The following is a 25,595-nucleotide window of genomic DNA, read 5'->3' on the forward strand; positions in this document are numbered from 1 at the left end:
AAGTGATAACAAATGGGGAATTGGAGACTGTGTTGTTGTTTTGTTTTTAATGATCTGTCTCGTTTCAGCGCCGGGGAGTCAGCTCCACTCTCAATGCGGTACCAGCCACAGGATGTGTTGAAAGCTAAAGAAATAATTTCCCATATCAACACTCTTAAGACGCAGGTCAGCTACTACACTGAACGGCTGTCCCGCGCTGCCAAAGAACGCTCAACCAATGCACTGGAAAGGACTCTTGCTATCCTAACAGACAAGGTGAGAGGCTTTGCATGGACCACTTACAGTCTGTTCAATGACAGTCTAATGCATATTGCACACTAGAGCTGGCAAACAGTACGACTCTTTGAAAGATAGTTTTGCCTGAGGCACTTGAACTAGCAATTAAACTAGTTATCAGCAAGCAGAGCTATATATTCCCCATTGTTTATGTCTGAAATATTTTGAACTTTTGAAAAACAGAAATTCTGAGAACAAATTCTACACATTCTCTACTATCCTGAACAGAAACTACAAAAGGCGATGTTTCACTGTCATAGATAAGCACATTCCATGATCAGTCGTTCTCTTGGCCTGGTATCAATAAAAGCTTTTATTGGACTAACAAGGAAATGTTCAGTTCTGAAACTCACAGGACATTCTTATAGTGCGATGACCTCTTAAATATCAAAAGCTCGAGAAAAAGCTGATTTCTCAATTCATGACCCCTTTAATGCTATATACAAAGTTCTGTCATGAAACTCTAGATGGCACAGGCTGATAGGTCCTTAACTCAATCTGCTTGCAATCAAATCATTCTCTAGTCTGGCTATCACCAGACCAAGCTCAATTTAAAATTTAACATTGGTCTGGGGAGTTTGCTATGTATTTCCTACTGCACAAGAGGCGTGATCAACGAGCATTAGTCACGCAATTGGATACTCCTTCAACCAATCAGATCAACGATCCGGGTGACGTACTTTGCAGAGCGATGCGAAAACTCCAGACAGGTTTACCGTATGTCTCAATCAGCTCCCTAGTTCAGTAGTCAGGGCACTGATCAGGGAATCAGCCACATTCACTTTCATGATATACTGATTCACGACCTAGGGAACTAGGGAGCTGATTGAGATGCAGGTTTAGTTTGTATTGGTTTGTAGCATTGATCCGCGGTTTGCAGAAGCAGCAATGGCATAGAGCGACTTTTGCAGGTTGTGCAAAAAAACATGAAATACCCATTTGTTTGCTAACTAAAGAAGTCATTCAGCATCGTCGAGAGGTTAAAAGGCGACTCTGAAACTGTTCTGGTTCAGTGTAAATGAACGTGGAATATAGCCTCCCTAAACTGCGTCATTGTCATGACAACCAAAAAGAATTCCAGTCAGCTCAGGCGCCGCGAGATTCAAGAAGCAGGGAGACGAAACATATAGAGCAAATAATAAAAATATTGTCTACCATCAAGGGGCATTGAAGTAAAAGAGTCCTGTACTCACATCGTGAAGCAAACCACCAAAATAACAGCAGAGAATCGTCGTGTGTCATCAATCGCCGTTTGTAATCTTCCTATGAAGAGACTGTGGGATCAACGCTCTGCTATATTTCTCTCAGATAAGGTAAATGCTTAACACAGTCGGCGTTACTGTGATTGTGCATTATTATTTTGGAGTGACGGTCGTGCGAGAGACGGGTAGATCAGATAGAGTTTGAAAGCTGCTTGCCGTCGCTTCTCTATCGTCATCGTGTTATACCCGCCAATAGCGAGCAAGGTGGATAAGCCAGTCTGTGATTGGTTCCCGCAAAAGTGTAACAGCGCAGCAGAAATGAATGCACAGGTTTCCAGACTGAGTTGCCGAGCGAAATCAAATCGCCGGCAGATCAGGCTGGGTTTACCCAGACTAATCATTCTCTATAGGGCACAGCTGATTTGTTCCTGCTGTATCAGTAGCCAATGGGCTCGTTGCCCAACCTTAAAATACTTTGTCAGCATTTGTTGTAGTTGCAGCTCACTTTCAGAAACACTCCACCTTCCCCAGCTCCACCTGTATAGATCTGCTTTGGGTAATTCATGTAGTTATATTGTACAGCAGCAGCATGTTTTACTTGCTCACAGCAGCGTGTTGTTTATGTATTGGCAGTAGCAAGTCTCGTACTTGCTCGTAGCAGATCTATCCTGCCAAGACCAAACACATCAACATTGTCATATCCATTACCATGCCAAACATTTAGAGAGTTGTCATGACAGAAATATTATTATAACTCTATTATACTCTATACAAATTATTGTGGTATAATATTTTCCAGATTAACCCACCCCTAAATGGCACATAAAACAAAACCAACTTTGGTTGGTCATTTTATATGCCAATCAGACGGTCTCTTCTTAAGTCATGAACAAACATTTTATAATTTAACAGATCAGTAGTTCTTGTTCATTCAATTATGAATATTTATTAAACATTATTAATCAAAGTTTCACAAAACTTGAAATGTACATTAATATTTTAACATTTTTTCATATTTAAGCATTAGTTTGTAAATGTTATGGACCCTTTTCACAGATTGTGTTGATGTATTTCCACAGATAACATCATAAATCAAGTTTATTTATTTTTTCTTTTGCTATTGGAGCTAATGGGTAAGCAAAAATATATTTGTTGTGGCTTCCATTCCCCATTATAGAAGTTTACCCAACTATGAGGACTTCTGAGAACCCCAGAGCTATTATAGCTACTATTAAGCTATTATATAGTGTTTCTCATGTTCAACAGATCTTCCAAGTACAAGCTTTTCAGATCCACTTAATGAGCAAGTGCAATCTCCTCTCTGTCTCTCTCAGACGCGGCAGCTGGTGACAGTGTGTGACAGTAAGCTGCTAACTACAGCTATCCAGGCACTGAGTGCTGCGCGCCCGGAGTTCATCGCATCCAGAGGCTCTCCGTCCACCCACGACACTGAGCGTGTGGTCCTGAGGAGCGATCAAGGCTCTCCACAGGCTAAATGGAGCGGGAAGGGGAACAGAGCATCCATGAATTTAAACTGGCAGGAGGAGGAGTGGGTAAGGACATTCAGAGACTGACATTATACCCTCATGATTTATTTATCTGAAATAAATCCTCTGTAATATTCTCTTTGTCCTTCAGGAAAAGATCTGGCTCAATGTGGATAAGAGTCTGGAGTGTGTGATCCGCTGTGTGGACAGGCTGCTGACGAGAGAACGCTTGCAGAGCGACAGCAGTGAAGACGTCTTCCTGTCTGACCAACAGGCCGACACTAGCAAGAGAGGTAGCCAGGGCAATGCGTTCTGGATCAACCCTGGTGACAGGATCTTCTCCCCTTCCTCCTCCACCCCCCTGACCTCATCACAACCTCTTTCAGCTCAGTCCTCTTCAACATTACTATCACCATCCTCATCACCCTTACTGAACCCTGCATGTCCATCCAGTCCTAACACTCACTCCTGTAGGTTCCACCCTGTGTTAAGTTCTTTTCAAATTCTTTTTAAAAACTGCTCAAATACCACATATGCTTTCAGTTTTACATCCTCTTTTAGTGGCACATCTGATAATGCTGCATTCAAAATCGGATGTGGGAAATTTATACTTGATATCACCAAATTTCCAACAGTTGAAGTGAAAATGAAGTACGCTTATTACAGAAATTATATACTTTGAAAGAATATACTGAATGTAATGTTTTTGGATACTTTATTTCATGTTCATTGGAATTAAATGAAAATGTATTATAGTGTTCATTTATATTAAATGTAACTTTAGAGAGCTTTTTTTTGAGTAGGGCTTAAGTTTATCTTTATATGTAATTTCATAGTTCCTTCTATAGTCTTTGAAATATGCTTAAAGTGTGCTGCTGAATTTACTGACAAGCATTTATGGTAAACATAAATATACTTTAATGCCATTTCTATTGAAACTTGTATGTCATGTACTTGTAATGATGAAGTTGCAATTTAATACATTTAAAATATATTATTAACTTTAAATGTTATGTTGAATGATACACTACAGTTAAAATTATAATCAAGTACTTCACATGTGCTTCAGTATGTTAGTCGACACACACGAAAATAAATGTTAAAGTAAGTACTTTAAAACTTTTAATTTGATATTATTACAAAGTGCACATTTTAAAAGTGTACTTAAGCATGTTAAGAAACAGTCATGAAAATCTTGTTTTGCTTTTAATAATATATTATCTGCAAGTACAGGTTTTTAAAAAATATACTTTTAAGATTTGAAGTACACTACAAGTGCACATTCAATATAATTAAGTGCACTTCTTTGTCACAAAGGGTTCTATTGCCTTAGCTTTGGGAATTTGTTATCAGGAATTTGTTTGTGAACAAAGAAGTCTCCTTGTAGACAATAAATTATTCTGTGCAGTGTTAGTATTTGTTCTGGGGGTGCATGATCATCAGTAGAGAGGATCTTTGACTCATTCAAACATTTTATTTACTTCAAAAGTTAGTGTTTATCTTTTATCTCTTTGGGTGCCACCATATGTGTGACATCTGCATCTTTGCAAAATTACGTTTGTGGATTTCTAAATTTGGTGATGTTCAATCATTTTGCACTATTCCAACCACTATTCCAAATGAAATTCCGGCATTTTCCAACTTGAATGGAATGCAGCATAATGCATGCATGGTTGTAGTTGCTTATTTTGTGATATTATGTCTATGCTAACAAACCAAAAACAACATCACAAGATTTCATGAGCAGTGTTCGCATAGTGTTGGCTTTTTTTACTGATTAATATAATATTAATAATAATTAAATAATTAGTATTACAATGGTTGTCTTTAACAACACATATTCTGTCTTTATCACACTTTAGATAGTCCCAGTGTGGAAGGGTCCTCTCCTGGTAAGCCTCTCAATGCAAATTAATTGTACCAACTGCAACTATATATGTGGGCTATCCAGTTTTATATCCGTTCCTGATGTTATCTGTATGCATTTATGGCTCTAGGTGAATGGAGTGATGCTCTCTATCCTCTCCTGACCACTCTGAACGAGTGTGTAGCCATGATGAGCGACAAAGCCAAGAAGTCCATGGTGTTTCTACTGATGCAAGACAGCGCTCCCACTATCGCCATGAGTTTGTCGCTACAGTACCGCAGAGATGTGGTTTTCTGTCAGACGGTTAGTACAAGATATATTAAAGAGATACACAACATCATTTTATTGAGAATCGGTTAGAACCAGGCCCACATGTGTGCTCAGTAGAAAGTTCCAATGATTTCTATAGAAATGTATAAAATTCAGTGAATCCCAACTACCATTGCATGTTAAATATTTCAGCTAATTTGATGTTTCCAGCTACCAATGAGGGTGTAGCTGAACATTTTACAATGTTAAAATGTTAAAATGGAGTAGAGTATCAATAAAAATAAAAAATACAGAAAAGGTCATTCTGTCAGGGCCTGCCCATATAGAAAAAATATATATTTTCAAAATATATATAATATATAAATATATTTCAGTATACCACAGTGGGCAAAATTATATGGCTAATGTAGATTATAAAATGTACATGAATATATTTTGATAAATTTTAGTTACTTATATTTCCTACTTAGTATTTTTCCTATTTATGTTTGTATTTATATTGTACAAGCAGTATAGTTTAAAAATATAGCTATATTAATATTAATTGCATTTACCCAAAATGTATTTTTAAGATTGGGAATGTATTTTCCTGCCCATTTCGTGATATATTTTGTAATATATTAAACCTTCATATAAGATTTAAACTAAATATATTTTCAATTTGTAAAATATAGCTAAATATATATATATATAGATTTTTTTTTTTTTTTTTTTTTTTTTTTTTTTTGGCCATATGGGTGTTTATCCTATAATGCATCAGTTTCACCAGGATTGGCAGTGATGGCAAAAATTGGTTTATATATATACAGTACAGTCCAAAAGTTTGGAACCACTAAGATTTTTAATGTTTTTAAAAGAAGTTTCGTCTGCTCACCAAGGCTACATTTATTTAATTAAAAATACAGTAAAAAACAGTAATATTCTGAAATATTATTATAATTTAAATAACTGTGTACTATTTAAATATATTTAACAAAGTAATTTATTCCTGTGATGCAAAGCTGAATTTTCAGCATCGTTACTCCAGTCTTCAGTGTCACATGATCCTTCAGAAATCATTCTAATATGCTGATTTGCTGCTCAATAAACATTTATGATTATTTTCAATGTTGAAAACAGTTGTGTACTTTTTTTTTCAGGATTCCTTGATGAATAGAAAGTTCAAAAGAACAGCATTTATCTGAAATACAAAGCTTCTGTAGCATTATACACTACCGTTCAAAAGTTTGGGGTCAGTAAGAATTTTTATTTTAATTTTTTTTTAAAGAAATTAAAGAAATGAATACTTTTATTTAGCAAGGATGCATTAAATCAATCAAAAGTGGCAGTAAAGACATTTATAATGTTACAAAAGATTAGATTTCAGATAAACACTTTTGAACTTTCTATTCATCAAATAATCCTGAAAAAAAATATTGTACACAAATATTTTGTACAATTGTACACATTAAATGTTTCTTGAGCAGCAGATCAGCATATTAGAATGATTTCTGAAGGATCATGTGACACTGAAGACTGGAGTAATGATGCTGAAAATTCAGCTTTGCATCACAGGAATAAATTACTTTGTGAAATATATTCAAATAGAAAACAGTTATTTTAAATTGTAATAATATTTCACAATATTACTGTTTTTTACTGTATTTTTAATTAAATAAATGTAGCCTTGGTGAGCAGACGAAACTTCTTTTAAAAACATTAAAAATCTTAGTGGTTCCAAACTTTTGGACTGTACTGTGTATATATATATATATATATATATATATATATATATATATATATATATATATATATATGTATGTATATATATATATATATATATATATATATATATATATATATATATATATATATATATATATATATATATATATAATTGATTTCTGCAAACAGAATAAAAAAAAGCAATTCCATAGAGACTAGTTCTACTTTAAGTAATGCAGTAATGCTGCATTGTCCAGTGTATAGAAATTTCCCCAGCTGACTGGAAATTATAATTTATATAATATGCATTGTACTCTGCAGCTGACGGCCCTGATCTGTGGATTTGTGATAAAGCTGAGGAACTGTCTAAGTGACAACGGCTTCCTCAGACAACTCCACACCATCGGCTTACTGGTCCAGTTTGAGGGTCTCTTGAGCACCTATGGTAAACATACAAGCTCATTTCAATTCAGCTTTCGCATTCAACTTATTTATGTGTGGTGGATATCTGAATATGTTAACTCAGAGCTCTTCTTTCGTCTCAAAGGGGAGGAGCTCGCCATGTTGGAAGACATGAGCGTAGGCGTCCTGGACCTTCGGAATGTCACCTTTAAAATTACCCAGGCAACATCCAGCTTCAGCCCCGACATGCTGCCTGTCATCACGGGTAACAGAGATGGGTTTAACGTGCGTGTTCCGTTACCAGGGGTGATGTTTGATGTGTTGCCACGGGAGATCCAAAATGGGATGCTGTTGCGTGTTCAACCAGTGTTGTTCAATGTAGGAATCAATGAGCAACAAACGCTAGCGGAAAAGTAAGTGTAGTAAAATCTACCTTCCTCAGTGTGCAGCCTGATTTTAACAAGTCATAAAATAATAATGTATTCATTTATTGTGCATTCTGAAAAAAAAAAATACAATTTTTCGTATAAAAAGTTAAACAATTCAGCATTAATATATTTGTTTATATCATTATTAAGGTTTGGAGACACTTCGCTACAGGAAGTCGTGAATATGGAGAGTCTAGCTCGTCTTACATCCTATTATGACCAGTTTAAAGAAGTGTTGCCTGAAGACTGTGAGTCCTGAACACTCAGTTTTAATACACTGACCTATACTGCTCTTGTGAAAAAGAAACACACTTTAGCATATGTTAAATATAGTACTTGTTACAGATATAAAATACTTTCAAAGAATATACTTAAAGGGTTAGTTCAAAAATGAAAATTCTGTCATTTATTACTCACCCTCATGTCGTTCCACACCTGGAAGACCTTCGTTCATCTTCGGCACACAAATTAGGATATTTTTGATGACATCCGAGAGGTTTTTTATCTCCCATAGAAAGCAATGGAATTACCACATTCATGGAGAAGTAGTAACAACATCGTCGCTTCATAACATTAAAGGGTTAGTTCACCCAAAAATGAAAATTCTGTCATTAATTACTCACCCTCATGTCGTTCCACACCCGTAAGACCTTCATTCATCTTCTGAACGCAAATTAAGATATTTTTGTTGAAATCCGATGGCTCCGTGAGGCCTTCATAGGGAGCAATTGCATTTCCTCTCTCAAGATCCATTAATGTACTAAAAACATATTTAAATCAGTTCATGTGAGTACAGTGGTTCAGTATTAATATTATAAAGTGACGAGAATATTTTTGGTGCGCCAAAAAAGCAAAATAACGACTTAGTGATGGCCGATTTCAAAACACTGCTTCAGGAAGCTTCGGAGCGTTATGAATCTTTTGTGTCGAATCTGCTGTTCGGAGCGCCAAAGTCACGTGATTTCAGCAGTTTGGCGGTTTGACACACGATCCGATTCATGATTCGATACGCTGGTTCATAATGCTCCGAATCTTCCTGAAGCAATGTTTTGAAATCGGCCATTATTACTATATAAGTCGTTATTTTGGTTTTTTTGGCTCAACAAAAATATTTTTAGCACTTTATAATATTAATATTGAACCACTTAACATGAACTGATTTAAATATGTCAATTTTTGATTTTGGAAATGTCATTGCTGGCTATGCAAGCCTCACTGAGCAATCGGATTTCAACAAAAATATCTTAATTTGTGTTCCGAAGATGAACAAAGATCTTACGGGTGTTGAATGGCATGAGGGTGAGTAATAAATGACATTTTTGTGTGAACTAACCCTTTAAGGTTGAACCAATGTAGTCACGTGGACTATTTTTACGATGTCTTTACTACTTTTCTGGACCTTGAATGTGGTAATTTTGTTGCTCTCTATGGGAGATTAAAAAAACCCACTTGGGTTTCATCAAAAATAACTTAATTTGTGTTCTAAAGATGAACGAAGGTCTTATGGGTTTGGAACAACATGAGAATGAGTAATTAATGACAGAAATGTAATTTTTGGGTCAACAAACAATTTAAGAGTGAACTGGATGTAATGTTTTCAGACACTTAATCGCATGTTAATTGCAATTAAATGAAAGTGCTTTATAGTTTAATTTATATTAAGTGCAATTAGTTAACTTAAATGTGCTTTTTTGAACCACTTAATTAGGGCTTAAGTACTTCTTCATATGTAATATGTAATCTTTGAAATATGGTTAAAGTGAACTGTCGAATGTACTGACAAGGCATTTATGGTAAACTAAAATATACTTTAATGTCATTATAGTGAAACTTGTTTGCCATGTATTTAAATATATTTGAAATTCCACATTTGTAATGATGAAGTTGCAATTTAGTACATTTAAAATATATTAACTAGTCTGTTTCACAATATCTTTTTATGAAAGAAAGTTAATAGATGATTTATGTCGGTCCTAAATGTCTCCATCCATAGGTCTCCCCCGCTCTCGCAGTCAAAACTGTGTGCCTGAGCTACTCAGATTCCTCAGTCAAAATGTTAATGCCAGAAAGAGCAAGAATGTGGACATCCTGTTGCAGGCAGCAGAGGTACAGCGATCTACCTTTACTTTTATGTTCTCTTGTGCTTAGAGGTCAGTTCACACCACCAAGAATGTTCGGCACAAAAATGCACACAATTTTTCAGACCAATGAGTAAATAACAGCAGGCGGGCTGAATGAAAATGCAGATTTATTCTCTGACAGTAGATGGTGCTTTTAGAAAAGTAGTTAACCTGATACACAAAGCGCTGCACACGTTTTTCTGGCACCTGCTTGTCACAGGGAAGAAAGGAAGTCAAACATTATTTACATCAAAGAGTATAGAACCCATGTTTTCGTGACTAGAGCAAGTTCTGGGCTGCGTTCGAAATCACATACTTCCCTACTATATAGTAAACAGTATGTGACAAAAGAAGTATGTCCGAATTCACAGTACTCATAAAAGAGTTGGCAAAAAGTACCCAGACGTCGTACTACTTCTGGTGTAATTCTGAAGTGCGCATATGATGGAAACTATCCCAAGAAGCCATGGGAGAGGATTTGTGAATGGCAGTGAAGTAACAACTGACGCTGGTAGGTGACATACATAATAATGACAACATGGCGAATGGAGTATGTTCGGATTACATTCATACTATATAGAACATACTTTTTTAGCGCTCACAAAGTACTTATTCAAGAGATTATGTGATTATGGACGCCACATTAGATTCTTCCTCTCCTATTAACTGTCACTTAGCAAAATGCTTGTTCGATAGCGCCACCAAGGCATAGTTTTATGTAATAGCAGCAGCTCTGGGCATGTGACCAAAAGCTCTAGTCTAATCCCATCATTGGTTGGCTTGATGGAAAAGAGATTAGAACACCTCTGTAAAAAAAAAAAATCTGCTGCATAGACAGGATGCAAATGTCTGTGTTGATCGTAAAATACATTTTTTACACCAAACATTCGTCTTGGTGTATAAACCCACCTTATTTTTGTGTGTGAAGCTTTTCATCAAAAAAGAAATACCATAGCAAAATATGGCACAATTCAATTTGTTTTCAATTTAGGAAGCCACGATCTGATTCCAAAATGATGCTAGTGAACTTCTAGTAATAGTCCTTAACTCGATGACATCTTTTTCATATGGTGCTTCAGGTTTGTCGGCGTCTGAATGGTGTACGTGTGACCAGCTGCAAGAGTGCAAAGGATCGTACGGCCATGTCGGTGACCTTGGAACAATGTCAAATCCTCCAGCATGAGCACTGCATGGCCCCGCAGGTCTTCACCCAGGCCTTGGAATGTATGCGCAGGTGAGACGACACTTACAGTTATGGGTCATTCATTTACGCATCATTCTATCCCTGTCTCACAATCACATCTGGTCCACAGCGAGGGCTGCAGGCGAGAAAACACCATGAAAAACGTAGGCAGCCGCAAATACGCCTTCAACTCCCTCCAGCTGAAGACTTTCCCTAGGCAGTACAGACCACCAGAGGGCACCTATGGGAAAGTGGAGACTTGATCTGGCAAGCAGTCGTCGTGACTAGAGCTGCATGTTTCTCCTTGTTCACTTTACTTTATTACCACATATCTGAAGGAAATTTTTATTATGCACAGTCATGCTGAAATACGCTCTGGTTATCATCCAGATGACAATGTTAATATTTTCAGATCCCCCCATGACCCATGGCTCTGAGAAGATAGGAGATAGGGAAAGAAAATCACTTGAAGGTATATGGGTAGCTCGCTTGGTTGTTGCACTGAATTCTTAAAGGATTAGTTCACTTTCAAATGAAAATTTCCTGATAATTTATTCACCCCCATGTCATCCAAGATGTCCATGTCCTTCTTTCTTCAGTTGAAAAGAAATTAAGGTTTTTGATGAAAACATTCCAGGATTTTTCTCCATATAATGGACTTCAATGGCCTCCAAACGGTTGAAGGTCAAAATTACAGTTTCATTGCAGCTTCAAAACGTTCTACACGATCCCAGATGAGAAATAAGGGTCTTATCTAGAGAAACCATCACTCATTTTCTAAAAATAAATAAAATTGTATACATTTTAACTATAAATGCTCATCTTGAACTAGCTCTCTTCTTCTTCTTCTTCTCTATTTTAATTCCTGCAGTGTAGACACTGCTAAGTGTATTACTGCCCTCCACAGGTCAAAGTTTGAACTAAATTGTCATATATAATATGCTAGTGCAAGTATATAACAATTAGTTCAAACTTTGACCTGTGGAGGGCAGTAATACACTTAGCAGCGTCTAGACTGCCAGAATTAAAGAGCTAGTTCAAGATGAGCATTTATGGTTAAAATGTATCAAATTGTAAAAAAAAATTAGAAAATGAGTGATGGTTTCTCTAGATAAGACCCTTATTCCTCGTCTGGGATCGTGTAGAACGCTTTAAAGCTGCAATTAAACTAATTTTGACCTTCAACTGTTTGGAGGCCATTGAAGTCCATTATATGGAGAAAAATCCTGGAATGTTTTCATCAAAAACCTTAATTTCTTTTAGACTGAAGAAAGAAAGACATGGACATCTCGGATGACATGGTGGTGAGTAAATTATCAGGAAATTTTAATTTGAAAGTGAACTAATCCTTTAATTACTTAAGAAAAGAAAAAATAGTCTCTGATTTCATTTACCAGAGCAGTTCCCAAATAATCCAAAAATTCATTCCAACTGTGTTTAGTTGATATATGCATTTTAAATACTTTCCAGCACCACACTTGGTCTTTGTACTAAAATACAAAGGTTAAAACTATCAGCACTGAAGCAAAGCTGTATTTTATCATCCTTTAGATTGTATTTAAAGTTCAGTAGGTTATAGGTAACGTGTATGTGCTGTGGTTTAGTAGATGATTTGTTCCCAAAGCCATTTATAAAGATAAGTCAGGTTGTTAAGTTAGAGAATTCATATATGCACCCTTATTGTTCATCATCACCTCATTTAAAGTGTACACAAAACTAGCTGCCTTAAGAGAGTCCACCACTGCAAACTCATTTAAGATAAATATGTAGATATTTCGATTTTGTGTATGACTATTTGTGACGTGGCAGATTGGTTTATTTATTTACCGTAAGACTCTCTCTTTACGAAGTGTTAGTGCTTTAATGCAGGCCTTTACCCTCCTGACTTGCATTGTACGGGTTGTAGAGTTTAAGAGGACAAGCTTCCTCACACTGTTGCCAAGCACAGCTAGTCTCTGTACAGTGAGCATACTGTGTGAATATACATTCTTTGTAAGAAAATATGTGAGAAGACACTATTGATATATTCATTGACTGTCTGTATATGTTTTCATAGTTCAAAGTTTCTTTGTTGGACATTTTTATTGGTTGTTATGAATGTCAGTACTGATCTAATAAGGAGCACCAACTGGTCCTACAATGTGAAGAATATTTCCTGCAGTCTTTTGTTTTCGCAAAGCAGAGGGATACATTTAGACTATTTATTTTATTGTAATAGTTCTACGAAAACTGTAATGTTGCATTACCGAACAACATAATAAAAGACTCTGTGTGTAATGACCACAGCGAGAAATCATCAGCCCTAGTCTCTGCACAAATAAATGCACAAATGGACTGCAGATTCTGGTTTGTATATTTGCAAGATCAAACAACTTAAAGCTTACATTTGCAGCTTGGAAGACAAGAGCATGTGTCTTAACCTCTGCTGAAATTATTTAAATTCGAACCAGATGCACTGCATGGAAGGTAGGCTAGTCTTATTTAAGATTACACTTAATTGTTATTTTTAATAAATGTATATTTAATTATTTTACCATTGAGCATTTAATTTCTTATGTTTTCAGATTTTTTTCCCACTATTGTAAGTGTAAAAGCACTGCTGTGTTGTCAGAGCATGCTGCCCTATTGGTCTTTCAGTGTCTGTTTTTATTTTTTTAATGTATGTTCAAATACCTTGCTGTACAAAATGCCTCTCTCTCTTCCCCCTAAACATACAGCTTTATAATTAAAATAACATGCCAGCGTAAACTTTGAGCTACTTTATTGATTTGTATATTATACTGTATATACACACATATACATGTGTGTGTGTGTGTGTGTGTGTGTGTGTGTGTATATATCTAAAGTTATCAAAAGAATTTTGATCCATAAAAGTTTTTAGCAGATATGATCTGACATATTTGCTGAGTGTGTCCAATTCTGACTATTATGTCTATATCTTGTGTGCACAAAGTCCAAGCTCCTCAAAACTTTGTATATATGGAGAATAAGTCATTCTGAGCAAACATGCTTAGTTTCATAAGTTTCACAGGATAAGAAATATTTTAGATATAATCTTTTTCCATCAGTTTGAATGACAAATAAATGCATAGAACCAGTTAAGTTGTAGAACTATACAGTTTAAAAAGAAATATGTATTTAATAGATCATTAAAAATTGAAAACACATCTGTCACATTGATAGACATGATTAAATATATTTCTGTCCATTTAAAATGAAGAGACAATTTTATTTCTCTGTTTTAAGATAATATATTTCTATAAAGAAACTCTTATTTAGTGCTATCATACAAAAGCACATTCTCATAGTATAACCTGACACCAGCACAGAAGCACCTGATATGAATGTATTTTTAAAGTACTTGGATGTAGTTTTAGTCTCTAGAAAACATTGTACACTGGAGTTTAAACACAACAGCTCACACAATGCACAGTTTTATGGGTTAGAAGGCAACATATATTCAGAATAGAAATATATAAAGATTAAGAAAAATACCTACTTAAATTTTGAGCTGCAAGTGATATCTTCACACTCATTTGAAACTGACCTATGGCATTCCATGGCATAACCTGCAATTCCATATACACCACATATCTTATTATGAAAGTAATCTGTTATTGTATTGGATGGATAAGTAACAGTAACGTTATGCTAATACACCGCTTTGCAGCTCAGAAAGACGAGACCCGTTCAAATTACAACACTTTTTTTTCTTATTGGATACAATTGTTTAATAAAAGATCAGAATAAAACTATTATAAAAGTGATATCACCCAGCAATCTCTAAAAAATAATTAAATAAAAACTTGTATCTTGAAATTGTTCACAACTGTGATTGGTCCACACTGGCAGCGCTGAGAAAATCATCCACCTATCACGTGACAGAAACGAAGAACCGATTAAAAAATTATTCAGCGATTACGACGTCAAACTGTGGTCCCAGGACATTCACACGGACTGTAACATAAACAGTTAATGTTAATATAAATATAAGAGAATTAATAATGTTAATATAAGAGAATTATAAATTATTAAGCTCTTAATGCCTGAAAGAAAACGTCCACCCACTATCCACTCTCTTTCATGTCGATGGTCATTGTTACTCGCTGATATTTCAAATGCTACAAGATCAGTCCAAGTACAGATTTTAGTTAATGTTCTCTCGCGCACTATTTAGATGTACTTTTAAAGAAGTGTTTCTCAGAAGACTACACACACGTGGATTAACCAAAACTCGGTAAATAATTAATTTAGGATTGTTTTGTGTTGCTTGTAGTTGGGCTTACCTATGTGCTACAGTCTAAAACCTTTTTAATGGGAAACATATGAAACATGATTGCGTAATTAACTACCCAAAGCTCCAAAGTTCCTCCTACAGATAAACTGACTCCTCTTACAGATACCGAGAGCTCGCCACTGCATCAGACAGCTTTCAAGAAACTCACACGAACATCTACAACCACTTCACTAAAGGTAAATCCTGCAGAGACCTCATCCATGCATGTACTAGTTATTAACCTACTAATTAGTCACTTGGCTGACATGTTTACCCTAAGTGTCCAACAGTACATTTATGAAGTGTTTTGCTCAAGGAACAATGACAATGGAGTTTTGAATGTTCAACTTTCACCAGCATGGACTTTTAATCAGGATACACCACCAACTGTTGTTAACTAAATGCCTTTTGTTGTCATGTTGTTGTGTAGAAGCCAGCATGAAGAAACTGCTTGTGGACGTGGACTGTGGTGTGGATGATGCTCAGGCTCTCATGATGGCTTTGGCAGCGCCGGACGTGCAGATCCTGGGCATCACTTGCGTTCAGGGCAACACTTCAGTAGAAAATGTCTGCAAGAATGTCCTGCGTGTCCTGAAAGTGTGTAAGCATCTGGAGGTGAGATATGCTTGGAAAGTAGTCAGTACATACCACAATGAGATAGACATTTTTACTTTAAAGTGTTGTACAGTGATGTTTGTTCATTATATGACCTGGACCAAGTATTAAAGTCAGCATGAAATGGAAGTTGCGATAGTCAAATTGAAAACCACTTGAATATGTCGTTGTGATCATGAACACAGCTCTAAGTCTTCCTACCAGTACCGTTGTCTGAACGTTGGATCCATATGACACACTTAACTGGAAACACTTAAGGATTTTCAAAGTTGTCATCTGGTTGGTTGAATTCTACAGTATGTCCGAGAGACGTGTGTGTCGCATTCTTTAACAGCCCGCCTGGAAACAAATGTCGTGACGCCAAACCCCCTCATGGAAGAAGAAAGCCGTCATGTTTACAAATGTGACAATGAGCACTTTCCAGGATCAACTAAACAATGGATTTTCAAAAGTATGTGAAGTTTGCGGCTCCATTGTTGCAGTAAACTTGCACAACGATCTTAAATGAATAATTTATTAGATGCACACCGGTCTGTTATTGTAAGGACATCGACTTTACATTTTTACACCCCTACACGTCGCGGAACAAATCAAACTGTGAATGGTTGCGTTGCATGTCAGTCAAATGTCCTCTTGAGTGGTCCTTGGCCAATGAAAGCTGCGGTAGAGTCCAGACCTTTTGCCGTCAACCTGAAGGTCTGGCTATGCGAGACTACCCAAGCCAATGGCTCTCTCTCACAAAATTTAAAGGTCCCGTTTTTCGTGTTTTTTTGAAGCTTTGATTGTGTTTATAGTGTGCAATATAACATGTGTTCATGTTTCGCGTGTAAAAAAACACAGTATTTTTCACATAATTTACTTATCTGTATACCGCTGTTTCCACTGTCATAAAAATGGGCTGATGACTTCCTTGTTCTATGAAGTCCCTCCTTCAGAAATACGTAACGAGTTCTGATTGTGCCAGCGGTTCCTGTGTTGTGATTCGACAGCAGCTTCTGCTCCATCTTTCAAGAATAATCTTTGTGCGAATCTGGCATTAAACTGATTGAGATTGAGGAAGCTGTCCTCAGCAAAATGTGCTGCACATAGTTTTACATGTGGATTATAATTTTCGGGAACCGAGTTAAACATAAATTGTAACCATTGAGCTCTAAGTACAGCGTCCCTGGGAAGGCCAAACAAATGTAATTGGACTGCGGGATGAAAATAACAGCGTTTCGACGACATGGCGACAAACACACTCTACAAACGCAACTCTTGCTCTTCTCCGTGGGAGCGCAACAAGACCACGCCCCCTTTTTTGTGTATTCCTGTGGGCAGAGGTTAGTCAAAAAACTGTTTTAGTGACGTCATTAAAGAAGGAAGTAGAGGGATGTAGTCCAAACTGGCCGTTCGATGTAGGCGACTTCTGTTAAATAAAATATCTCGCTTGGCATTGAACTTTGAGCTTTAAAATTTTACAGATTTTATTTATACTCTAACAACAACATTACACACTAACTAAAGTTTGAAACATGGGATCACAAAGAACAGGACCTTTAACATCTTGCACAGTTTCATAATTGGTAGAATATAAAATATTTCAATACAAGCACTTCAGTCAAATATTATTTATGCAATATGTCAAACCTTTAACTCGATGGGGGAATAAAATCAACGCCTGGCAACAGTTTAAAAGTAACCCAATTCTATGGGAAAATCGTGGACTTGGCAACCCTTGTATCCAAGTGAAATGGCTTCTTGAACAAGAAAAAATGTTTGTCCATCGGGAATGGGGGTTATGTGCAACAAACTTTCATATTCTATAAAACAGACCGCATCGCCGCTTCCGGTCTTTTGTATGTGCTTTGTTTAATATAGAACTGTTTTACATAAGATGCCTTTTAAAGGAGTGAGCAAGGATGAGCATAACCAATGTCCATTGCATATGCAGATTGATATCTAAAAGTTTTTTTTTATCATCACTAACATTTAGATATTTAAATCACATTAAATGGCAACAATATAATAACTAGCTAGGTTAGCTGATTACCTTAAATGTCCATAGATATCACTGTAGTTCGTAATGCCATTAACACGTTCTTCAACAAGCAGATGCAATGACACTTGTTTTCCAGTTTGATCCTCACGCCAGTATACACATCATCAGAGAAGAGAAAGCTATTTTGATTAAAGATTACAAGGGCAAATGGATTTTAAAAAAAAAAAATAATAATAATAGTGTGCACCGTTAAATCATTTTTAATAAATGCTGCAATATTCCACAAAAAATAATAATGGTCAATTTTGATTTCATGGTGATTTTAAGAAAGTCAATGGGCTAAATTTAGATCACATATTTACTTTGAAATTAAAATACTAGCCAGTCAGTTGTTTATTTATTTAGTAAATGTCATACTTCACAATGCAGAGGTTTTTCAAAGAGCTCATACTTTGAGCCATTGGTTAGAAGAGAGGTTGTATTTCTACATGTATTGTGCAATGTGTGCATAACTGTGACAACTTGCACAAATTGGTGAACAATTCTGAAGAAGTGTTCACCAATACTCAGTACTAAGAAGGGGCTCATGAACACCTATCACAAAACAAACAAAAATACAATTGTGGATCATCTATGTACACAGCATTAAGAATCAAGCATATGTGAACTTTCGAACTGGGTCATTTTTATAAATACATGAAAGAAAGAAAGAAAGAGAAAAGAAAGAAAGAAAGAAAATCTATTAGTTCAAAAGCTTGGTACCTGAGTACTATGTATGCCATAAATTTTTTTCACTTGCTAAATTCTGCATTTCTTTCGGCTCTCAGCAGGAAAAATCCTGGTAGAATAAAGCAAAGTATTATGTAGCACATGACTGTCATTTTACTATTATTGAATGACTTGATTATCTCTGAATTGGTTAATGGAATGGACGTGATAGGGTGCTACAGAATTCAGAAATAAGACATTGTGATTGTTTTTCAGGTTTTTCAAATGTATTATGTTCAGTAATATATATTCTGTTGTAATTCTAGCTGTTTGCATAGATATTTTTAGATTAAACAACTCCAAGAATAACTTTTCTTACTGCAAAGTAATGTGTTGTTGTCCAGCACATGACAGCCATTACAGCATAATCAGAAAACCTGATTATGTCTCTGAATTGCTAGATTCCTGTATTTCGTGGAGCATCTAAAGCACTCTTGGGGCAAACCGTCGGTGCTGGAGATTTTCACGGCAAAGATGGACTCGGGGACGCCCCAGAACCTGAAGCTCCTGGTCTGGAACTTGTCCAGAAAGAGATCGCTGCGTCAGCCATGATCCGAATAGTCAATGCGAATCCTGGAGAGGTGTATATGATTATACAGTAGCAAATATTGATTATATTATTGAATATTTATTAATGGAAATAACATGCATTTCGAGTATTTTACCATGTGGTGTTCCTGCCTCTCTTAGGTGTCTTTAGTGGCCACGGCTCCGCTGACAAATGTGGCTTTGGCGGTGAAACTGGACCCCTCATTTCCCCAGAAACTCAAAGGCCTTTACATTATGGGTGGCAATACAGACTGTGAGTCCCTAAAACTTACTTTACATTTACTGTTTTATCAGAATAGGACAGGCAATATATCCAATATTAGAGCTGTTATGTTTCATTTATTTCAGTGAAGTTTAATGTACAGCTTTGATGAACTGATTCACAGTAAATCTCTACAATCAATGTTTCTCTAAAAACAGACTTTTATTTGGTTGTGATGTCAGTTTAGCTGCAATGATAGCTTCTCTCAAATAAATCTAAATGGTCACTTTAAACCGATTTACTAATGAACCAAGGCTTTTAAGCCATTTCAAAGCACAAATAGAAGTACTACCAGTCAAAAGTTTGTAATAATTTTTTAATGTTTTTGTAAAAACAGTAATATTGTTCAGTAAAATCGGTAATAATGTGAACTCTGATTACAATTTAAAATAATTTTCTTTTTGATTTTAATTGATTTTCTTTTTGATATTCCTGTAATGGCAAAGCTACATTTTTAGCACCATTACTCCAATCTTCAGTCACATGATCCTTAAAATCATTCCAGAAATCATTCTAATATGCTGATTTGATGCTCAATTATTATTGGTGCTCCGTTTTAATAATAGTTCTTATTGTTTGGTTCCAAATGGGTTGTCAAAGCCAGGATGGGTAATGAGGATAAGCTCTTACTGCCTACAAATGCTCCTTAAGCCCCGGGTATACTTCAGCCGTCCGCGTTCGTGCACCGAAAATTACGTCATGCGGAGGGCTCATGACCAGCCGCACACCCCGTCCGTGTTGCGCCCAAATTTCGAGACCGAACAGCACATGCGCAAGCAGGACAGAAGAGTCCACTAGGTGGCAATACGCACAGTACAGAGCACAATGTGCAGTCGTTGAAGAAGAGTGTGTTAAGAGCAATCGGAACTTAGAAGCATGCCTTCTCCATTGTTTTTGATTCCTGTTCTCTTGGTGTATCTTCTGAACTATGTTGCAATGTTGGATGCACTATTTTTCTCCTCCAATCATGCCCAGCGAATGTCCTGTTGATGACACAATGTCTGGTAAAGAGTAAAAAATTGAAAAAAAAGAAAAAATTGTACTGCGCATGTGTCGAACTCGGTCATCCGCGCACATCCATGGTTTAGTATACTTTGAAAGATGCATGGCCGTGACTGCGCGAGACGTGTCTGGGCACGGAAAGTGAAGTATACTCTGGGCTTAAGGCATGTGTCTCATATAGCCTCTGACAGCAAAGTCCAACTCCTGGCCTTCTCTTGTGGCTTAGTCTCTGAGCCCCGCGGAACCGACATAAAACCTACAGCCTAGTGTTCTCCACGGCCGTCTCAGCCTGCTAAGCCACTGTGTGACTAACACCTGGCCTTAAGAGTGAGATTGGTTTGCGCGCCCTGATTCTCACTTTAAACAGATACAGCGCAGGAGAGAAGACACTACAGCGACAGAAAAATAGGAAAAACGACAGGTGCTAGATGGCACTGAAAGTTGCAGTCTTAACTCTGCAATGTAGGTGGCTTAGTTGTATGGGTCGCTTTCTTGCTGATTTGAGACAACATCCACATTTGGCAGCACCCTGGGTGACCAGGCAGCCCTTTTCAAGGATAGAACTGCTTGCTCCAACATTGAGACGGGCCTAGAAAAGGTGGCTCAAATCCAGCTTGCCTCATCCCTCAACTGCTGGCTAGCTGCAACCAGCAGGCATCTCACACCAGCAGTAAAAAAGCAAAGGACAAGTTAATAAAGACAACAAGAAGTTTCAAGGTGGCATGCTGGAATGTCCGCAATGCTCGACTATAAAGGAGGTGACTGACCCTAGAGATGTTCAGCATTGGTGGCAAGAGAACTAGCCAAGCTGGACATTGATATAGCTGCACTCAGAGAAAGTACCCTTTCCAGAGGAAGGATCACTCACAGAGCACGAAGCAGGGTATACCCTATGCTGATCTGGAAAATCTAAAGAAGACCGCAGACTCTTTGGAGTTGGCTTAATGATCAAAAATTCCATTAACAACAAGCTTACGAGTCTTCCAGTTGGACACTCTGATCGGCTCCTGTCCCCACACCTCCCTCTCCTTGGCAATCAGTTCATGACCATCATCAGTGTATATGCTCCCACCCTTCAGTCTGACATAATCACCAAAGACACTTTCTACAGAAATTTGAAGTACTTTTTCTCAATAGTAGACAATGCAGATCCTTATCATGGGCAAATTTAATTTGCGTATGGGTAGAGAGATCTCCTGGCCAGCCTACGTGTATTTGGTCACCATGGAGTTGGTAATTATAATGACAGTGGGCGCTTGATGCTTGTTTTGCATGGAGTATGGTCTGACTATCACCAATACCCTATTTAAGCAGAAGGCAATTCAAGACAACTTGGAAACATCCAAAGATGCTCGCGATGTGCTCCACACTAGAGTCATGCCTATTGCCGTTTGCTGCACAAACCACAGGCTGGTTCAAGCAAAAACTAAAATCACCATTAAGGCCACAGTAAAAGGAAGGAGACCTCAGACCAAGAAACTCCACATTAGCCAGCTCCTGATCCAAAGAGGGGAGTTCAACAGGGAGCTGGAGGCAAGATTTTGCAGACTAAAATCATCAAACCAAGACCTAGACCCTTAGAATTTGTGGAAATCAAATAAAGACCATCCTTCAGGAAACGGCTATAGATGTGGTAGGCTTCTCATATAGGAAGAACAGAGATTGGTTTGATGAGAATGATTCTGAAATCCAGAAGCTTGTCACTTGTCGTAAATGACTCCTAGATTGTCCTGACAATCAGGCCTATAGAACAGCCTGCAACACACTCCAGTCAAAGTTTAGTGTGATCTAGAGCAACTGGTGGCAGGAGATGGCTGAGAAAATCCAGTTTTATGCTGACACTGGAAAATCACAGCCTTCTATGAAGCCCTATGCACTTGTCTATGGCCCACCACAACATTCACAGGCTCCTTTACGCTCTTCTGATGGCCTTACCCTGCTGACAGATAAGTCTTCCATTATGCATCACTGGGCTGAACATTACGAGGACCTCTTTGGTGACAAACATTTGGTGCAGGAAGATGCTTTAGCAAGCATCCCTCAGCAAATTGTGAAGATGCAGCCACCAATGACCCAACAACAGAGGAAGAAGTTAAGAAAGCCATCGCCAAGCTCAAGCGTGGCAAAGCATCCGGCATTGATGGTCTACCAGCTGAAGTGTTTATGACAGAAGGAGATGCTGCCGCTGGACAACTATCTTGTCTGTTCGCACTCTATTGGGATAAGGGAGTTATCCTGCAAGACCTTCAAGATGCAGTGATAGTCTCTCTGTAAAAAAACAAAGGGGAGAAATCTGACTGCTCCAAATACAGAGGCATCGCTTTACTTTCTATTGCAGGTAAGGTCCTTGCCAGAAACCTCCTAGACAGGCTGGTACCTACCATCACTGAAAAATTCTTCCGGAGAGCCAGTGTGGCTTCCGAGCTAACCGTGGCACTACTGATGCTCTTTGCCATCATCTTCAGCATAAGGTCGCAAGCAGCTAAGGTAGACCTGACTAATTACATTTACATAAGTTTTCAAACAAATGCTAGTGTCTTTTACTTTCGCTGTCTTTCTGCTCAAACTTAGACAACAAATGTTGTTCACGGAGCTACTGTTTTCAGATGACTGCACACTCTTGGCACACCCGGAAGACCTCCAGTTAATCGTCTACCATTTTGTGACAGCAGCCAGTGAATTTGGTCTGACTATCAGTCTGAAGAAGACTTATGTACCAGAAGTCTACAAAAGACACCTATAATCCATCCAAGATCAACATCAATGGCCATGCTCTGAACGTAGCTGACCAATTCACCTATTTGGGAAGTGTAATTTCAAATGATGCATCAATATCCAAGGACGTGGACCACCGACTTGCCAAAGCCTGTAGCACTTTGGGCCACCTCCAAAAACACGTCTGGCAGACACACTCATTACGCCTGCTGAGTAAGATTCAAGTTTACAAGGCAGTTGTCCTCAGCACCTTGCTGTATGGTTCTGAGTCATGGGCCCTGCACAGAAAGCATATCTGGCTGCTTAAGTGTTTTCAACAACAGTGTCTCCGTTCCATTATGGAAACTCAGTGGCAGGACTTCAAGACAAATACAGAAGTTCTGGAAGAAGGGGGCTTGCCAAGCATTAAGGGCAGGACATGTGTTACGTATGGATGATGAGAGGCTGCCAAAAGCATTGTTCTATGGGGAACTTTGCCAGGGCACGCAAGCGCTACATGGACCAGCTAAAGAAACAGTTGATGAGAGTTGATATTAACCCTCAAGTCTGGGGGATTCTGGCAGTTGATTGACCCAGTGGAGAAACATCACATTGAAGCCTGCCAGGGAATTTGAGGAACACAGAGTGAAAACTACCCAAACGAAACATAAATGAAAGAAGGAACTGGCTGCTCAAGTACCCAACGATAGTGACACAACCTTTCCCTGTCCCATCTGCTCTAAAGTCTGCAACTCTAAGATAGAGCTTGTCTAAAGCTTGCCGCTTTAGACAAAATCCTTCTCATTGATCTTCGGACACAAGGAATATGCCAATAAATATTGTTAACAATGTTGAAAACGTTGTTGTGCCTGTTGTCTTAATTCTTCCAAACTTTTTTACCAGCAGTGTATATTTTTCAAAAGGATGAATAATAATTTTATTTTATGCAATGCAGGATTGCTCATCCCTAAACCAGAATCATGTGTACCTGAAATACAAACATTATAATCAGTCTGATATGTATTGCTTTTATCTGTCTTCTATATTAATATTTTTCATGCAGTTTAACCAGGTTAGAAAAATAACAACTGTTTCTCTTTAGCTCGTGGGAACACTACTGTGTGTGGAGAGTACAACTTTGCAGCTGATCCTGAAGCAGCTTATATTGTCCTGAATGAATTCATTTGCCCAATTTATATTGCAACCTGGGAGTTCACCTGTCGCAGTAAATTACCCTGGGTGAGATCCTCATGTCTTAAAAAAAATACAATAATGCATATAGATGATTGTGTATAATGTAAATACAACTGTTGGTGTTTATAGATTCTTGTACACACAGCATCCATGTCATATAATGTTTGTGTGTGTCTGTTTCAGGAGTTCTGTGATGGTTGGCTGGCCCAGGACACAGATAAAGCTCGCTTTATGAAGCGGATATTTAAGCACAGCATGGAGTCCACCTACAGCGAGAGGATTGAGAAGGAGCTGGTGGATGGGCAGGGATTCATCTCCTGTGACTCTTATGCCATGGCAGCGGCCATAGATGATACATTTATTATTGAAAACGAACACAAAGCGGTCACTGTGGAGCTTGCAGGAAACTGCTGCCGGGGAATGATGGTTGTAGATCACCTCGAACTTCTGAAGAAGACTCACAAAGCCCACATATTGAAGAAGGTCGACTTGGAGAAGTTTAAAGTGCTCATGATGAATGCTTTGAAATAAATGTTCATTAGCAGCCATGTCCATAATTGCATCATGTTGTTATATTTTTTTTTATAAACAACTTTGTAGACAATTGTTTGCCAATGGCTACTTTAGCTAATCACACAAGCACAAACTAATTTTTACTCAAATCATAAAAACACTGGTACCACAGTACAGATGCTAATAACATGGTACTAAAAGATTACCACATTTTCGTGTCATGGTATTCCAAAGTAACCATAATTATATCATTAGAACATTCAGTTTTGATTTGAGTGATGATCATATACATTTATTTAATAAATAGTTAATTGTATCCTTTAAAATTATATAAAAGTACCAACTGACAGGATTTCCTGTATAGTTTAAAGGAAATTATGCAAAATCCACTTTTACATGGTGTTTGGACATAAATGTGTGTTAGTAGTGTATGAACAAAACCACCCTACAATGATAAAAATCCACCCACTCCTTTTTTTTATCCCCATTAAACCAAAGCAGTCTCTCCGATCAGTGTGATGTCACACTACTAAGGCCCCGCCCACAGTCACTGACTGACAGTCCTGCATTACCATAGTTTCCACCCTTAGCAAGGACTCAGTGGATTAGTTTCATTTTTGAAGGTAATGCGCACCAAAATATACCTAAATTCCTTTATGTCTGAGAAAATCATTTCACTCCAGACTGCTACGTGAACGAGGGGCAATTAAAGGCAGGCTTTTGCTGAAAAGTTGTTAATCAAGGATGAGTCTGTACCAACTGTTCATGATCCAGCTTCACCTCCCAAAAAAAAAAAAACTAA

General features: G+C 37.5%; 2 protein-coding genes across 8 annotated transcripts in view; both read left to right on the top strand.

Annotated features, from left to right (window-relative positions):
* The window catches only part of inpp4aa (inositol polyphosphate-4-phosphatase type I Aa), a 38,972-nt gene extending 27,444 nt beyond the window's left edge, over positions 1 to 11,528 (top strand). For 3 of the 5 annotated variants that reach the window (XM_048193159.1, XM_048193161.1, XM_048193160.1), the window contains 11 exons: positions 69 to 255; positions 2,813 to 3,031; positions 3,117 to 3,435; positions 4,828 to 4,857; positions 4,963 to 5,135; positions 7,128 to 7,251; positions 7,354 to 7,621; positions 7,787 to 7,884; positions 9,630 to 9,742; positions 10,836 to 10,990; positions 11,070 to 11,528. In XM_048193159.1, coding sequence (XP_048049116.1) covers positions 69 to 255; positions 2,813 to 3,031; positions 3,117 to 3,435; positions 4,828 to 4,857; positions 4,963 to 5,135; positions 7,128 to 7,251; positions 7,354 to 7,621; positions 7,787 to 7,884; positions 9,630 to 9,742; positions 10,836 to 10,990; positions 11,070 to 11,202 — 1,819 coding nt within the window. In that variant the 3' untranslated portion in view covers positions 11,203 to 11,528. The remainder of the gene's footprint in view (positions 1 to 68; positions 256 to 2,812; positions 3,032 to 3,116; positions 3,436 to 4,827; positions 4,858 to 4,962; positions 5,136 to 7,127; positions 7,252 to 7,353; positions 7,622 to 7,786; positions 7,885 to 9,629; positions 9,743 to 10,835; positions 10,991 to 11,069) is intronic. The other 2 variants (XM_048193162.1, XM_048193163.1) reach the window with 1 other exon arrangement.
* Positions 11,529 to 14,843: 3,315 nt separating this feature from the next.
* On the top strand, positions 14,844 to 24,842 carry si:dkey-4e7.3 (uncharacterized protein LOC402865 homolog). 3 transcript variants are annotated; one of them, XM_048193174.1, is made up of 7 exons: positions 14,844 to 15,176; positions 15,298 to 15,412; positions 15,646 to 15,830; positions 18,981 to 19,160; positions 19,270 to 19,381; positions 24,189 to 24,325; positions 24,464 to 24,842. In XM_048193174.1, the coding sequence occupies exons 3-7, from the start codon at positions 15,654 to 15,656 to the stop codon at positions 24,809 to 24,811; spliced, it is 954 nt and encodes a 317-aa protein (XP_048049131.1). In that variant the 5' UTR covers positions 14,844 to 15,176; positions 15,298 to 15,412; positions 15,646 to 15,653; the 3' UTR covers positions 24,812 to 24,842. The 3 variants fall into 3 exon arrangements, with proteins under 3 accessions (XP_048049131.1, XP_048049130.1, XP_048049129.1); XM_048193173.1 differs by having other exon boundaries at positions 15,306 to 15,412; XM_048193172.1 differs by having other exon boundaries at positions 15,339 to 15,412.
* The last annotated feature ends 753 nt before the right edge of the window (positions 24,843 to 25,595 follow it).

The sequence above is a fragment of the Megalobrama amblycephala genome, linkage group LG6, assembly GCF_018812025.1.
Source record: "Megalobrama amblycephala isolate DHTTF-2021 linkage group LG6, ASM1881202v1, whole genome shotgun sequence".
NCBI lineage: Eukaryota > Metazoa > Chordata > Actinopteri > Cypriniformes > Xenocyprididae > Megalobrama > Megalobrama amblycephala.